Genomic DNA, 14,674 nt, shown 5'->3' on the forward strand with positions numbered 1-14,674 from the left:
TGCCTTCTGCGCAAACGCACGGGAAGCTCCGCCCCACCCCGCCGCGCGGTCCGCCTCACTGGCCACGCCCTCAGCGCGCTCCAGCTACAGGGTTTGGGAAGGGAACATTCTGCAGCCAGTCAACACCCGCGCGCTGGGCGGGGGCGCTCTCGGGTTGGCGGAGGTTGTCGGCCGAGGGCGGGCCCAGTGAGTGACAGGAATTCTGTCCAGTCATCGGAGGCCGTGCGCCACCGCCCCCTCCGTGGCGCGGGCCACCCCGCTCTGGGCGCTGGGCCGGGGCTCCGGGAATGTCCCGGGCCCAGCTAGCTGAGACGCGCGCCCCGCTTCGCCCGGCTCGGCTGGTGTCTGCACGGCCTGAGGCCCACCGCGTTCCGAAATGGCCGAGCAGTCGGACCAGACCGTCAAGTACTACACCCTGGAAGAGATCCAGAAGCACAACCACAGCAAGAGCACCTGGTTGATCCTGCACCACAAGGTGTACGATTTGACCAAGTTTTTGGAGGAGGTGAGTTGGTGAGGCGTGACGCCGCCTGGGGTTTGGGGTTTCCGTGCGGCGACCGGTCTGTCGTTCGCGGCGCGGCGGGGTTGACGCGGGCGGCAGTGTGGAGTGTGCTCGCCCGTGTGTGCACCCGGCTCTGCACACCTGAGCGTTCCTCGCTTCTGCACATCTGCGTGTGCATACCTGTGCGTCCACACCTGGGAGCGCGCCCCCGGAGTCTGCGCACCTGTGCGCGCACACTTGGGAGCGTTCCGCGGCGCTTCGGCCAGCGTCGCCGCCGGCGAGCCATTGTAGCAGCCCGCGGCGTGCCCACTTCGGGCAGAAACTGCCTCCCTTCGCGGTGCGGAGGAGAGCACTACTTAGCACTTAACGGGAAGCGAAATCGGTCTGGAGCTGTTTCCCTAGGAGAGGGCGCAGCTGCCGAAGGATTTTGAAGGGACCCTTTTATGAGTTTGCATAAACGGGGTCTCCATCGCAGACAGGGATCGTCCTATTTCTGTTATTCCGGGAGTGGATTTCCAGTAGAGAGAGGCCGGTTGGATAGCACCCATCCTGAGAACAGTGGGATCCCACAAGAGAGGACCCTGAATTCAGAGGGCGGGGTGTGGTCCGCACCGCTGTCTCCGGGCCCCCCCTCCGCCACGTTCCATGCCCACCCTGTTCCCCAGGAGGGAGCGCGGTGATTGTTAACCGCATCCAGAGAGGACTTTACAGCGAGGTAGTGCTGGACTCCGGGAACTAGGAAGTCAACCCGCGGCCTGTGGGAGGCTTTGGTGAAGAAGGAAGGAAGAAGGATAGGGTAGTGAAAACTGCCAGTGGGACTTGATCCTTAGCTTTGGAAGTTATAAAATAAGTTTGCCTAACGTAAAAGAAAACATTCCTTTGATAAGATTCTTTGCATTAGGTTACAAGTTTTGCAGCAAATTCTAAGACACTTTTCTTTGCTACCTCTGGATTTGTTTTTGTCACTGTGCGGGAGTTTGAATCATAAATCTGAACGCAACACTCCCCCTCCTTTATCTCCCCCTGCCCAGAGAATGTTTAGTGCCGGGCATTTTTATATAGTTGGAGGGGAAAATGAAAATAGAGGCCTGGTCTTAGCTGGATCACAATTTACATCAGAGGACTTTTGCAGAAAAGATATTTTAAACTTTTGAAAAGAGTTGAAGCTGATATTTATTAATAAGACATTTTACTCCTAAATCGCCATTTGGTGCCGTGCCAGAAGATAAAATAGCGCCCCGATTTAGGAGTGGTTTAGAGTGGGGAGGCAGATCTGATCTGCCCCTTCCACTGAGCCCGGGCATGTTTGCTGCAGCATAAAGTCAGGGCTTAATTGGTGCCAAAGGTCTGCTTGCAACTGTTCCTCTCCCATGGTATGTGTGTAATTCAAGAGTTTTACGATTCAGCGTGTGCTTTCTTTGTTTCTGTCTGTAAAAAAAAGAACATTTCGGAAAGAGTAATGGGATATTTTTTGAAGGATTTTTTCTTTTTCCTATTTTGGGCGGTTCGGTCCTGTACATTGTGTTGTACAGGTGGCTTCCATGGCCTGCCCACTCCTCCCCACCCCCCCTCGTCAGCACTCCCTGCCCCAGTTGTGACCACCAAAATGTCTCCGGTATTGTTGCTAAATGCCCCCAAATCCGTCCCAGTGGAGAATCACTGTCATAAAATGTATTCTGGATAACTTTAAGGGTAAATTTCTTAGGAGATCATAAGAAGGTGAAGAGTATTAAACTTTAAACCACTTACATTTCATTCTGGTGAGGCAGGAAAGAGGACATTGCACAAAATTTTCTAACTTGTAAGAGACGTGCACAAGCTGTTGGGTGGGTAAGTTAGCCGGCGGCCAATTCCATGATTTCTCTGCTTTCAGTACTCTCTCTCGAAGTAGCCTGAGAATGTCTGTTTATCGCTATTACTGGATAACTAACACAGTGAGATAAGTAAAAGTTACTTACAGTGCAGTAAATGAAAACGAGTATATGGTGGTTCCGGTTTCTTTTCTCAATTGACACCTGGTAAAATGCTCCCCATTGTAGCCTGTGACCTGAGTTTGGAGCCCCGCTGCTCTCTGGTAGTTATGCTCTTGCTTTTGACCAGTAAGTTCAGTATCTTCTGGACTCTTAGAGGTACATCTCTCTCAGAAGACTACAACCTGAGAAGAAGAGACATCATTTTGTTTCCAGAAGCTTCCGTTGGCAGAAACAGGAATAGCACAGGAAAAAGCTGGGGTCACTTGAGTCTAGTTCAGCAAGGAGTGGACCCCGGGGGGGCCTTGGGCTCTGTAACAGGGCCTGAAGTCCACAGTGGCAGGCTGGAAAGGACGAGATAGGCCCACAGAGCGGGGTCTGGATCAAGGTAGCCAAGGAAGGTGGCTCACATTTTGAAGTTGGACACAGTGGCAGGATGGCGGGCCTCTCTGGGGTGATACCCCGTTCTGGGATCCCTGCCTGTTGCTTCCTGCATCTTTTTTTTTTTTAAATTTTTTTTTTTTAATGTTTATTTATTTCTGAGACAGAGAGAGACAGAGCATGAGTGAGGGAGGGGCAGAGAGAGAGGGAGACACAGAATCAGAAGCAGGCTCCAGGCGCTGAACTGCCAGCACAGAGCCCGACGCGGGGCTCGAACTCACAAACCATGAGATCATGACCTGAGCCGAAGTCGGAAGCTCAACCGACTGAGCCACCCAGGCGCCCCAGCTTCCTGCATCTTGAACACAATTCCTCTCATTCAGAGAGCTTCCGCAGGACGCTTTGCCAGGTGTAATTCTTCCTAGATCCCTCCTGTTTCCATCATTTTATTAGGCCAGTCCTGTTGATCTCCTAGCTTCTTTTTTTTTTTTTAATTTTTTTTAAAGTTTATTTACTACTAAGAGACAGAGAAACAGAGCATGAGCATGGGAGGGGCGGAGAGAGGGAGAGTCACAGAATCTGAAGCAGGCTCCAGGCTCTGAGCTGTCAGCACAGAGCCCGACGTGGGGCTCGAACCCACGAGCTGTGGGATCATGACCTGAGCCAAAGTTGGACACCCAACTGACTGAGCCACCCAGGTGCCCCTCTCCTACCTTCTTTTGACATAGAAAGGAGACCAGGATATCTGTCTCTTCCTTTCTTGCCCTGCCCCCTTTCTTCCATCATTTAAAAAGTTCCAGGATTTCAGGAAGCCTTTGTTTGCTAATTAAAGAATGTTCCGCTTTCCCTAATTTACGTATTAAGTATGAAAGGTATTTCACTATTTTGGAAGGGGCGGGGGCTTCCTACTTCTAAAGGGAACTTTCCATCATTATGGGTGAGATCTCCCTGTACTATGAATTTACACATCCATATGGACAGCAAGACTTTTCATGAGTATTTTCTCCTTTCAGAATATCCTACGTTTATATGCATAGCTCCATTCATGTTGAGAAAATGTGTAGTGTGATGGGTGGAGGGGGGTACTGCTCTACTATCCACCCCCTGCCTCAGATTTTAAGGTGAAATGGGAGGATGATGATAGTGTCTACTTCACAGGGTTATTGTAGGAATTAAACAGTAATTCTGGTTAAACACAAAACACAGTAGCTGATGTATGGGCCATGCCCGGGTAAACGCAGACTCCTGTACTAGTTTGGGGCAGGGTAGGCTGGTGGCTTTTCTTCTGTAGTATCCTGTGTCGCTGAGTGTCAATAGGAGATTTTAGGTAAAGGTGTAAATCTGGCAGGTGATGTTGAAATGAGAGAGGATTATCCAAATTCTAGCCTTCCAGTCTCGAGGGCACAGGTGAAGTTTCTAAGTTGTGTAACAAGCTTTATCTCTTGAAATAATGGCCTTAAAAAACTGGTTTGTTGTTCAAGAGGAGGGTAGACACCTGAGAGGGAAGACGGGCTCATTATTAACGGCAAGTTAAACAGCAGAGGTGTTTGTTTACTGTCTGATGCTGACCTACAGAATTATGAGCTTTGTTGCCTCCATTTGAACTAGGTTTTTTTTTTTTTTGTTTGTTTCTCAGCCCTGAGTACTAGTTTTTGAATTTATATTTGTGAAGTTGGGTTTTGTCATCTGATTACATCAGTCGCAGGACTAACGATTATAGAACTTTGAGGGGCAGTGATTTGCAATGAAAACGTAGGCATTTGGTGCCAGGCAAAGAAAATGGTTTGTTTTTCCCTTTCTGTGATTTGGGCGGCAGTATGCGTTCCTTTTTTGAAGGAGCTGTGGGAGGCAAGAAGAAAGTATCTGATAATCGATGAAGTTCTGTCAACTTGCTTTTGGTTCCAGTCAGTAGATGTTTAATTTGTGAAATCCATCTCTTCCTGAAAAACGTGGTAGAGGATAACGTCTTTGTGTCACGTTGCCCCCTTTTTGACGGGATCAAAATGGAGACTTGTTTCTACAGACCATTTTCTGGTCATCCTGGAGATGCTCTGTGTCTGTGCTACGGATGTTCCTTAACAGCATTCTGCTTCACAGAGCTGTCGGCTCATTTTTGCTCAGAGACTTGTGTTTTGTTGTAGGGATTTACTTTTTGTTATTTTCTTTGAACATGGCTACCTGCTTTGCAGAAATCAGTGGTTCTGAGCCTGGGGGACCTCAGTTCTCCTGGACCCAGGAAGAGAGTGTAAGTGCTTGAAATTCTGAGAAACACAGAAGATATACCCTTGATATGGGGTGATATACATTGAGGGCTAAAATCCTAAGTACCTTTCCTTTTTTCAAGGGACTTGGATAATATTCTAAATCTGGTACTGTGGTTGCAAATATGTCTTGGATGAATATAAAATGGGAATGTTATTATTTCATATACATAGTTTGGTAAATAAAACTTAGAAAATATGAAGTCTTTAGGAGGAAAACGTAAGGGGATCCTTAGGGGTGAAGGTGGCTCGGGCGTCTTGGGGAAACAGGTGGAGAGCCACATCTCACAAGGCTACTTGGGGAATGTGAGTCTGGGCGCAGAGCCTCTTATATTTCTACATTTGTTGTTTTTTATTTTTTTGTGATAACTTTTTGCTACTTTGGAGAAGAGGTTTCAAGAGTGCCCGTGAGTTACTTTATTTTGGAACAGTCCGAACAACAACAGAACAACACTTGTTAATTCTTGTTTTTTATTTATCTTTAAGGTGGATGGAAATTCCAAAGGAAGGGAGACTAGATTATGCAGGCCAGTTTGGCTAAATCAAGGGGTAATTCACGCTCCTTTCTACTTAGTGCAGCTGTCTGGTATTCCAAAAGTCCTCCCAAACCATAGAAGACCACCAGTGAAGACCTTTTAATATAATGGGGTCTGAACAACCCAGGTCCCACTAGACATCCATAGGAAGTGTTGGATGGGGGTTAAGAAAACTAGACCTGATTTGGGATGAGTCAGGTAAATTCCCTACATCATTTCTTTATTCTTAAGTGGGGAACATTCTGTCTTCTGCATCAGGTTTGTGAACATTAGAGTATGTGTGAAAACACTTGGAAAAGTAAGTATTTTGACTAGGATAAAGTTTTCTTATAAGTTAAGCATTATAATTATTTTTTGTTGTGTGGATGGTCCAATATTTCTGGAGTAGGCACATATATCAAAGTATAATGTGAAAAGCAAAAATGGGCCCAAGTACAAATAATTCACTTGAACTATAATTTTTTTAGAAATATGTGCTAGGCCTGATGGGATATCATCTCTTTTCTGGAGCTGTTAAAAGTATGACTTTATTGCTTTTGGGGGAAAAGAACACATGATTACTAAAGGAATTGGACAGTGCGGAAAAGAGCAAGGGAAAAATCAAAACTGCCCAGAGTCCCAGTCCCCGAGGTGACCCCTGTGAACGTCTTGGTGAACGTTGTCCCCGCGAGCTGTGTGCACACCTTGTACGTGGATTTGTTTCACACAAATGATAGAAAACTCTGTAGGCTGTTTTGTAATCTGTCCCCGTCCCCCTGTGTGTGGAGGGCACCATTCAACTTCAGCAAGTCCTACTTTCTGGTTGTTTCCGTCTTACCGAAACGTGTCCTAGAACACATGTAAGCAATCCTCTCTTCTCGTGCATCTTGTTGTCCACGTAAGTATTTATAAGTGGGATTGCCGGGTGAAGAGTTGCACGCTTTTCACGTCTGGTTGCATCTTCCCGAGGTGCCTGTGGTGATCACCCTAGTGGCCACAACCAGGGCTTACACACGGGGGAGACTTTGCTCCTTCCCCGCGAAGATCCCCCTCCTCCTTTCCTGTATGATTTGGGTGTGTATTTTTCTCAGAAGGGGTCAGGTCTGGAAACGTGTTTTTCCCCTTTCGCGTATACATTTTCTTAGAAATGCAGCTGTTCCGAGTAGCACCTTGTTTCTCCTGGTGTTGCCAGCACTAGTGCATGTTGAAGCCCTGAGGAAAGTGGCCGGAGGTAGCAGCGGGCTAAAGGAGGATTTCAGTAGCCGTGGCTCACCGCCCTTCTCTGTGTCTTTATGAAGTGCGCTGTTTTTCCGTGACCTTTGATTTAAAATTTTTTTTTTTTTACATTCATTCATCTTTGAGGGACAGAGACAGAGCACAAGCGGAAGAGGGGTAGAGAGAGAGAGACACAGAATCCGAAGCAGGCTCCAGGCTCCGAGCTGTTGTCACAGAGCCCGACGTGGGGCTCGAACTCACAAACCGCGAGATCATGACCTGAGCCAGAGTCGGACGCTCAAGCGACTGAGCCACCCAGGCGCCCCATTCCCTGTTACCTTTGAATTTGGCATGTGTATTTCTTAACTGGCTGCTTGTGTTTTTTACTAAGCCCTGTGTGGGGACCAGGAGAGTGAGTTCTACATGTGGGACTCTGCTCCCTCAGGGTGAGTAGAATTTGGTCTCAGCCTGTTGGTAAGCGACCTCTGGTTAGTGGCAGCTGACATCTCACAGGTGACAGCAAGAAGTCACTTTCTTGCATGCCCAGAGCTGTGTCCAGGATGGCGCTGGGCTGGCCCTGCTGATGGGCAGGGGCGAGATGCCCAGTGCGTGCCGGGGGAGGAGGAGGAGGAGGGCGGCATTAATGGCTTTGGGCTCCGTCCGGGGTCTTCTGTACTGACTTTCTAGGGGTGGCCACCTGTTGCACTTTGGCAGTAAAGGCCGAGGGAGTGTTCTTTTCGCGGTGCCTGCTGTTGCTTATCATGAACAGGCTGTTCGCTGAGTCTTGCACAGCTCTGCCGAAAATTGGACACAAAATATACCCAGCGCGCTTTCCTCTCTTCTTCAGAAAGTGTTTCCTAAATGTCTTTCCTACTCCCTCCCCTGGTAGAAATCCCAGTGGGCTAAGGTAAAAGGGACAGCCGTGGACACTTACTGAACGTTGATTAGCATGGAGCATGTGCTAGAGAGTCTCCTGAATGCTTTTTGTGCACAGAGCCCTCCTTCGCATTTGCACTTATAATGCTCAAGATGATCCTCCCGGGTTGGTGGTGGTATTCTCCTGCTTAATTTTTTTAATGTTTATTTATTTTTGAGAAAGAGATAGAGTGCAAGCGAGGGAGTGGCAGAAAGAGACGGAGCTACAGAATCCGAAGCAGGCTCCAGGCTCTGAGTTGTCAGCACAGAGCCTGACGCGGGGCTCGAACTGATGAACTGCGAGATCATGACCTGAGCCGAGGTCAGACGCTCGACCCACTGAGCCACTCAGGCACCCCTCTCCTTTTTATTTTTATTTTTTATTTATTTATTTTTTTTTTTAATTTTTTTTTTTCAACGTTTTTTATTTATTTTTGGGACAGAGAGAGACAGAGCATGAACGGGGGAGGGGCAGAGACAGAGGGAGACACAGAATCCGAAACAGGCTCCAGGCTCCGAGCCATCAGCCCAGAGCCTGACGCGGGGCTCAAACTCACGGACCGCGAGATCGTGACCTGGCTGAAGTCGGATGCTTAACCGACTGCGCCACCCAGGCGCCCCTCCCCTCTCCTTTTTAAAGATTAGAGAAATGTGGCTGGCGGAGTCACTGTCTTGGTCCAGTCACAAGGCCACTGAGGACAAAGCCAGGATTTAAGTCCAGGTTGCAGGACTTCCCAGCCCACGTTCTTCAGCTAACTCCCTGACCAGGGCGTGGGGCCTAAGGTAACTGGGAGAGCTTTAGAAGACTAGAGGCATCCATTTGGGATCCAGTTGCTGTATTTGCTTTGAGATTTCCACCCGGTATCTGGAGATCACTGCGGGAGCCAGGGGGAAAGCAGAGAGTAGTTGGGAATGGAAATATTGAACAAAAAAGGAAAACTCTTGGAAGGTCAAAGAGCAAAAATGTGCCTTTCTTTCTGTCTTTTGGCATTTTACTATGTTGCCTTCCAGAAGGTGAAGGAAACAGGCAGCCGTTCCGGTTTCTCGCAGGAGGTGACTCTGTTCCTAACACAGATGACACCTGGATGGTCTTACAAATCCATGTCCCCCCCGCCGTGTACTTTTGTTTAAGGAAGAGACTGCTGTTTACATTATGTTAGGTATGTGAAGAGGTTAAAGGTCGTTTTGGAAAGGCCTCTTAAGTAAGTGCCCTGGGAGGGGTTGTTCTGAATGGAAATCTGATGAGGTTACTACTCTGATAAAATCCCTGCATGGGTTCAGCTAATCCCCCCTTGCCCCTTCCGACCCCCTGGCTGATCGTGGGTCCTTGTCCTTGGAGCTGTAGGTGACACCCTGCCTTGCCTTGTCTGCCTGCGTCACCTTCCACTTAGTGTCTCAGCCACAGGAGGCCCCCCGCCCTGGGAAGGTCTCCCTCTTTCTTGCCGCTTCCCTTCGGTCTTAGGCCTTTACGGTTGCAGCTGCCACGCGGCTGCAGAATTGGCCGGAGTCTCAGAGCACATCCTCATGTAGCCCCCGGGATTTTACTGCTTTCACCAAATTGGTGGTTGCTTTGAGTTTTCCGTTTGAGGAACGTATGTTGTTGTTATATTAGAGGATGTCATTTCTACAAGAAAATCAAAAGCTTCGTGTTGTGTAAATAGATTGCCGTTTCTGTGTTGAATTCTTTTCAATGGCTTTCTGTGGCCTTTACAATAAAATTGCATCTCTGTGTCCTGGTTTAATAAGGTCTGCATGATCTGGCCCCCACCTCAGCTGGTAACACTATCCCCCTGCCCTTCACCCCTCGCTCAGGCTCTCTCTGTGTCTCAGAAAAGTCAGGCTTGTTTCTGCTATAAACTTGTGTACGGCTTCCCCTCTGCGTGCTGTGTATTCCCTTGATCACTACCCTCTTGAGATCGCAGCTCAGTATCTTTTCCCAGGATGGGGAATCTTCTGTCCTCTCACCTGGCTGTGCTTCTCTGTGAATACTTCAGTCGGTATCTGCTGTTTTTCTTGTTTGCTTGTTTGCAGCCCTTCCCAGCAGACAGCAGGGCCCCTGTCCATCTCATCCTGGCACATAGTAAGTGCTCAGTAAATATTCCTTAAGTGGGTGGAGGAAGAGAGCCTGATGGAGGAACACAGACCCATTCTCTCTACTATCTTTTTTCTTTTTTCTCTTTCCATACAAATGGTACATACTAGTTTTATTATGCTGTGGACCTTTCTTGGTCCACAGATGTTTGCCTGGAATTCTGTCCCGGAAGCTTAACATTTAGGAACTGGTGAGTTTTTATTAAGACAGTTTAGATCATGACATAGCCTCAGAGCGTGGAGTGTGAGAATGGCCCTGAGCACCACGCCTGGGAAGTAAGGAGACAAAAGCAGAGAGTCAAAGCCGGGGGTTCGCGGCGTGGTCCTGCCCAGAGCTAATGACCCCACTTCCCTCTTCAGCTGCCTGCTGGTCTTTCTTCTGCCTTAACAAGCCCTCTCCTCACCCCCCGGCCCACTGGGTGGTTCTCCTGGGCCGTCACGCATGCTGATACTGCTGCTGTCCTAAAACACATTCCCGCAGCCTGTCTTGACTCTGCTCCTCTCCTGGCCCTCCTTGTTTTCGCTCCCTTGCTTAGTAGAAGGGTTGCTTAGTCTGAAAGGGTTGTTAGGCCTGCTGTCCCCAGTTCGTCTTCGCTCTTCTCTTTTAAACAGTTTTCCAGAACTGTTCTTGCTAAGGTCTCCAGTGATGTCCGTTTGCAACTCTCCTCTGCTCGATTCACCTGCACCCCGTGACCAGATGTCCCCCTCTCTTGGAGACGCTTTTTGCACGTGGCTCCGGTGCCCCTTGTCTCCTGGTTTTCCTCCCACCTGCCTCGCCCCGCTCTCTGTGTCCCCTCTGACCTCAGGGTGGGAGTGCCCGCACGCCCAGTGTTGAACTGAGCCTCCTCATTCAGTGTCCTGACTTGAAACGTGCTGGCAGCTTGTGCATTTTTACCTCCAGGGCAAAAAGACCTCTCACCTAGACGTGGGGATTCTCCTACTCCCGGCCTGCTTCACATCTCCACTTAGAGGCCCACTAGGCTCCTGACACCTGACGTAAAGAAAACTGAGCTGACCTTCCCTCCTAAAACTGGCTCCGTTGTCACTCTTAGCCACTTCGTTCCATGACCATTCTGTCCATTGGCTCAGGTCAAGAGCCTGGAGGTCACGTCTGACCCTTCTCTCATGTCACACCCTGCGTGAGTCCAGCAGGACATTCTGGGGGCTCCACTTTTATGATGTAGTCAGGTTTTGACCGATTTTTCCCACCTCTTCTGCTATCTCCCTGGTCTGTCTCCACTGCCCCTTGCCTGGTGTCCCTTGCTGGGACAACTTACTCTCACGATAGTAGAGTGACCGTTTATTAATTAATTTGGTTATGTTTTTATTATTTTGAGAGAGAGAGAGAGAAAAACAGTATGTGAGTGGGGGAGGGGCAGAGAGAGAGGGAGACACAGAATCCGAAGCAGGCTCCAGGCTCCGAGCTGTCAGCGCAGAGCCCGACACGGGGCTCAAACTCGTGAACCGAGAGATCATGACCTGAGCCCAAGTCGGGTGCTCAACTGACTGAGCCACCCAGGTGCCGCTAGAGTGACCTTTTAAAATGTTAAGTCAGAGCACGTCACTTTCCTGTGTAAACCCTTCCATGGCTAATAACACCACCCTATTTAAGACTGAAGTTATGGCTACAGCCATCAAAGTGCGGTCCTGGCAAAGAGATATACATAAGTAGATCAGTGGAACAGAGTAGAGAACCCAGAGAGGGACCCATGGACATACTTTCAACTGAGGTTTGACAAAGATTCAAAAGCAATTTGATGGGGGAAGGACAGCCTTTTCAAGAAATGGTTTTGGAACAATTGGACGTCAGTAGTTGAAAAATAAATCCTGACTTAAATCTCACAGTTGATTAAAAAAAAAATAACCCAAATATAGATCATAGATCTAAATGTAAAGTGTAAAAGATTTTGAAGAGACTTAGGCATGGTTCTTAGACATGACGGTGCAAGTGTGGTCCAAACAGGAACAAATGGATAAATGGGCCTTGATGAAAATGAAGAATATTTGTTCTTTAAAAGACCTTGTTAAGTGAATGAAATGACAAGCCACTGACTGGCAGAAAATTTTTTCTAATTTCATATCTGACAAGGGACTTAGATCCAGAATGTATAAAGAATTCTCTAAATTCAACAATAAGGAAGCAATCCAAGGCAAAAGACTTGAATAGACGTTTCTTCCAAAAAGACAGATAGATGGATAGCAAATAAACACACGAAAAGTCGTCCAACGTCATTAGCCCCTAGGAAAATGCGAGTTAAAACCACGGTGAGATACCACCAGAAACCTGTTAGAAGGGCTGCGATAAAAAGAATACCGGTGACCCAAATGCCGGCGAGGATGGGGCAGTATTGACTCCAGTGGGAATTGCTTCTGAGAATGCACACTGGCACACTCTGGAGCTCAACTTGTTTTCAAGAAGTTGAACGTAGGGGCGCCTGGGTGGCTCAGTCGGTTAAGTGTCCGATTCTTGGTTTCGGCTCAGGTCGCGATCTCACGGTTTGTGAGTTTGAGCCCCACGTGGGGCTTTGTGCTGACGGTGCAGAGCCTGCTTGGGATTCTCTCTCTCCCTCTCTCTCTGCCCTTCCCCCGCTCACTCTCTCTGTCTCTCAATAATAAAATAATAAAATAATAAAAAACGAAAAGTTAAACGTACACTCATCATGTGACCCAGAGATCACACTCCTAGGCATTTGTCCTAGAGAGATGAAAACTGTGTCCGCATGAAAGCCTGTGTACAAGTCTCACCAACTAGAACAATGCTGGTGTGTAGGAGGACTCGGCGTTCATGAGGTGAATAATTCGTAGTTCACAACGGTCAACTATTGGAAAATTGATACGAAATGGCTATTGACTAGTAGCTTTATGTGAAATAGCGCCCAACTGGAAGCAACTGCAGTGTTCTTTGATGAGCTAGGCTCCACGCGTGGAGTAGAACATGACTCCGCACTGGAGAGGGAACAGAGCAACCTGAGCAGGTCTCAAGGGCAGTGCGCTAAGTGGAAAAAGACCGTCTCAGAAGATTGCCTACGGGGCAGTTCCATTTACGGGACCTTCTCAAAATGACCTGATTACAGAGCGAGGAACCGATAAGTTATGGGGGTGACCAGACGGGCAGGGGGGACCCTTTGTGATGATAGAGCCATTCTGCCTTACGTGAATGGACACGTGGCCCAGCGTTCAGGCCGGATGCCGGCACACCAGACCACACGAGTGCCCGCAGCAGCCCCCTGGGAGTCGGTCTGGTGGACCACGTTCTGCCAGGAAGCCTAGGTTTTGACAGTGCTCTGTAGGCCTGTAAGGTGTCATCGCTGGGGAAGTCCGGGGGATGGGTTCGTGGCACCTCTCTGTGCTGTTTTCACAGCTGCTTGTGGACAAGTATTTCGATACAGTTAGAAAATACCTTCGGTGGCTCGCAGTCTCTTTCATGGGTGAAGCCAGAGTCTGCTTGATGGCTACAAGGTCCCACGTCACTTGGTGCCAAGTTCTGTCTCTGCTCTTTCGTGCTGCTGTCTTCTTCCCGTCCTGTCCCACGCCAGGTGTACTGATGCCCCTGTTCTTCCGTGGACATGCCCCGACCCCTCTCACCTTAAGTACCTTGTGCTGGAATTTACTCCCGCAAATAACCTGCGCGGCTCACCCGTTTGCCTTCTCAATGAGGCTTGTCTTGACCTGCCCCCCATTTAAAAGTGGAAGTCCGCCTCCACCCCCTGCCCCCCTAACCCCATCGTGCTGCATCACCTTCTGACAAGCTGTATAATTTCCTCACTGTACGTCTCGCTTACCTGCCTCCCTCTGCTAGGATGTGGGCTCCGTGAGTCCAGTAGCACACGTTTTTCCAGCATACAGAGGAGCACGTATTTTTCTGCCTTATTCTCTGATGTTTCCCAGCAATCAGAACAATGCTGACAACAATAGAAAGGACTCAACAAGTATTTATTGGATGAATAATTAAAAGTTTGTAAGTGTAAAGTATTAGAAAATACAGCAGAGTGGCTATGGGGCTGGCTTGGATACTGTCCTGGCAGCTTGCTTTATTTCTGTCTTGCCCTCAGATACCGCTTTGAGCCAAATTCATTCTTAACACTAGCTATGAAAGGAAAACTAGGCCAAGGATTTGAGGAGAGAAATGAGAAAACACAGAACTAACTGGTGCCTCCGTCAGCTCTCCTTTCCTTCCCCCCATTCTCGATGCAGGCTGTCCTGTCATCTCATCATTGGGCTCTTCTAACCCGAGGTGGATCACAGACTGTAGACTGAGTAACGGCCTCTTAGATCACAGCCCGCCTGCCCCTGGGCCCTCAAGTTTGGTGACTGTGCTTAGTCTCATGAGGGCCATATGGGGTGCGAGGTTCATACTGTGCTTATTCTCATGAGGGCCATATGGGAGCTGTTCCAACGCCTCTCCTGGCCTCAGTGTCCCCTGCTCTTTTCCCTTGCTCCATGTCCTGTCCCTTCCCTCTACCCCGAGGTCCTCACCTCAGAATCAGGGACTTAGGATCCTTTCGGAGATCCAAGGATTAGCTCTGTCTGTAGTTAACATACTTGCTTTATTCTACTGCTGAGAGTTTAGTAACGGTAGAATGAAAAGTATTGGCCACAGGGCATTCTCTTTCTTCAAGGAGAGAAAGTTTTCCCAGCATTCTGTGGGATAATCGCAGGCTCACAGGTGCACCACCTATCTGTCCTCATCTTCATGACCTTTAGAATGCTTTCATGTAGGCAATGTTCATTGTCCTTGCAACATGTGGCTTCTGTTAACTCTTGTCATTTGGTTGTATGGCTTCGGACAGTGAGGCTTAGCACATCTGTGATTTAATCTGCAGA

General features: G+C 48.6%; 1 protein-coding gene across 3 annotated transcripts in view; it reads left to right on the plus strand.

Annotated features, from left to right (window-relative positions):
- Positions 1 to 267: 267 nt before the first annotated feature.
- LOC115528296 (cytochrome b5) overlaps positions 268 to 14,674 on the plus strand; it is a 38,270-nt gene continuing 23,863 nt past the window's right edge. Inside the window, exon 1 of one of the 3 annotated variants that reach the window (XM_030336301.1) lies at positions 268 to 505. In XM_030336301.1, the coding sequence (XP_030192161.1) occupies positions 377 to 505 (129 nt within the window). In that variant the 5' untranslated portion in view covers positions 268 to 376. Of the gene's footprint in view, positions 506 to 4,677; positions 5,099 to 14,674 lie in introns of those variants that run through there. The other 2 variants (XM_030336302.1, XM_030336300.1) reach the window with 2 other exon arrangements.

The sequence above is a fragment of the Lynx canadensis genome, chromosome D3, assembly GCF_007474595.2.
Source record: "Lynx canadensis isolate LIC74 chromosome D3, mLynCan4.pri.v2, whole genome shotgun sequence".
NCBI classification, from domain to species: domain Eukaryota; kingdom Metazoa; phylum Chordata; class Mammalia; order Carnivora; family Felidae; genus Lynx; species Lynx canadensis.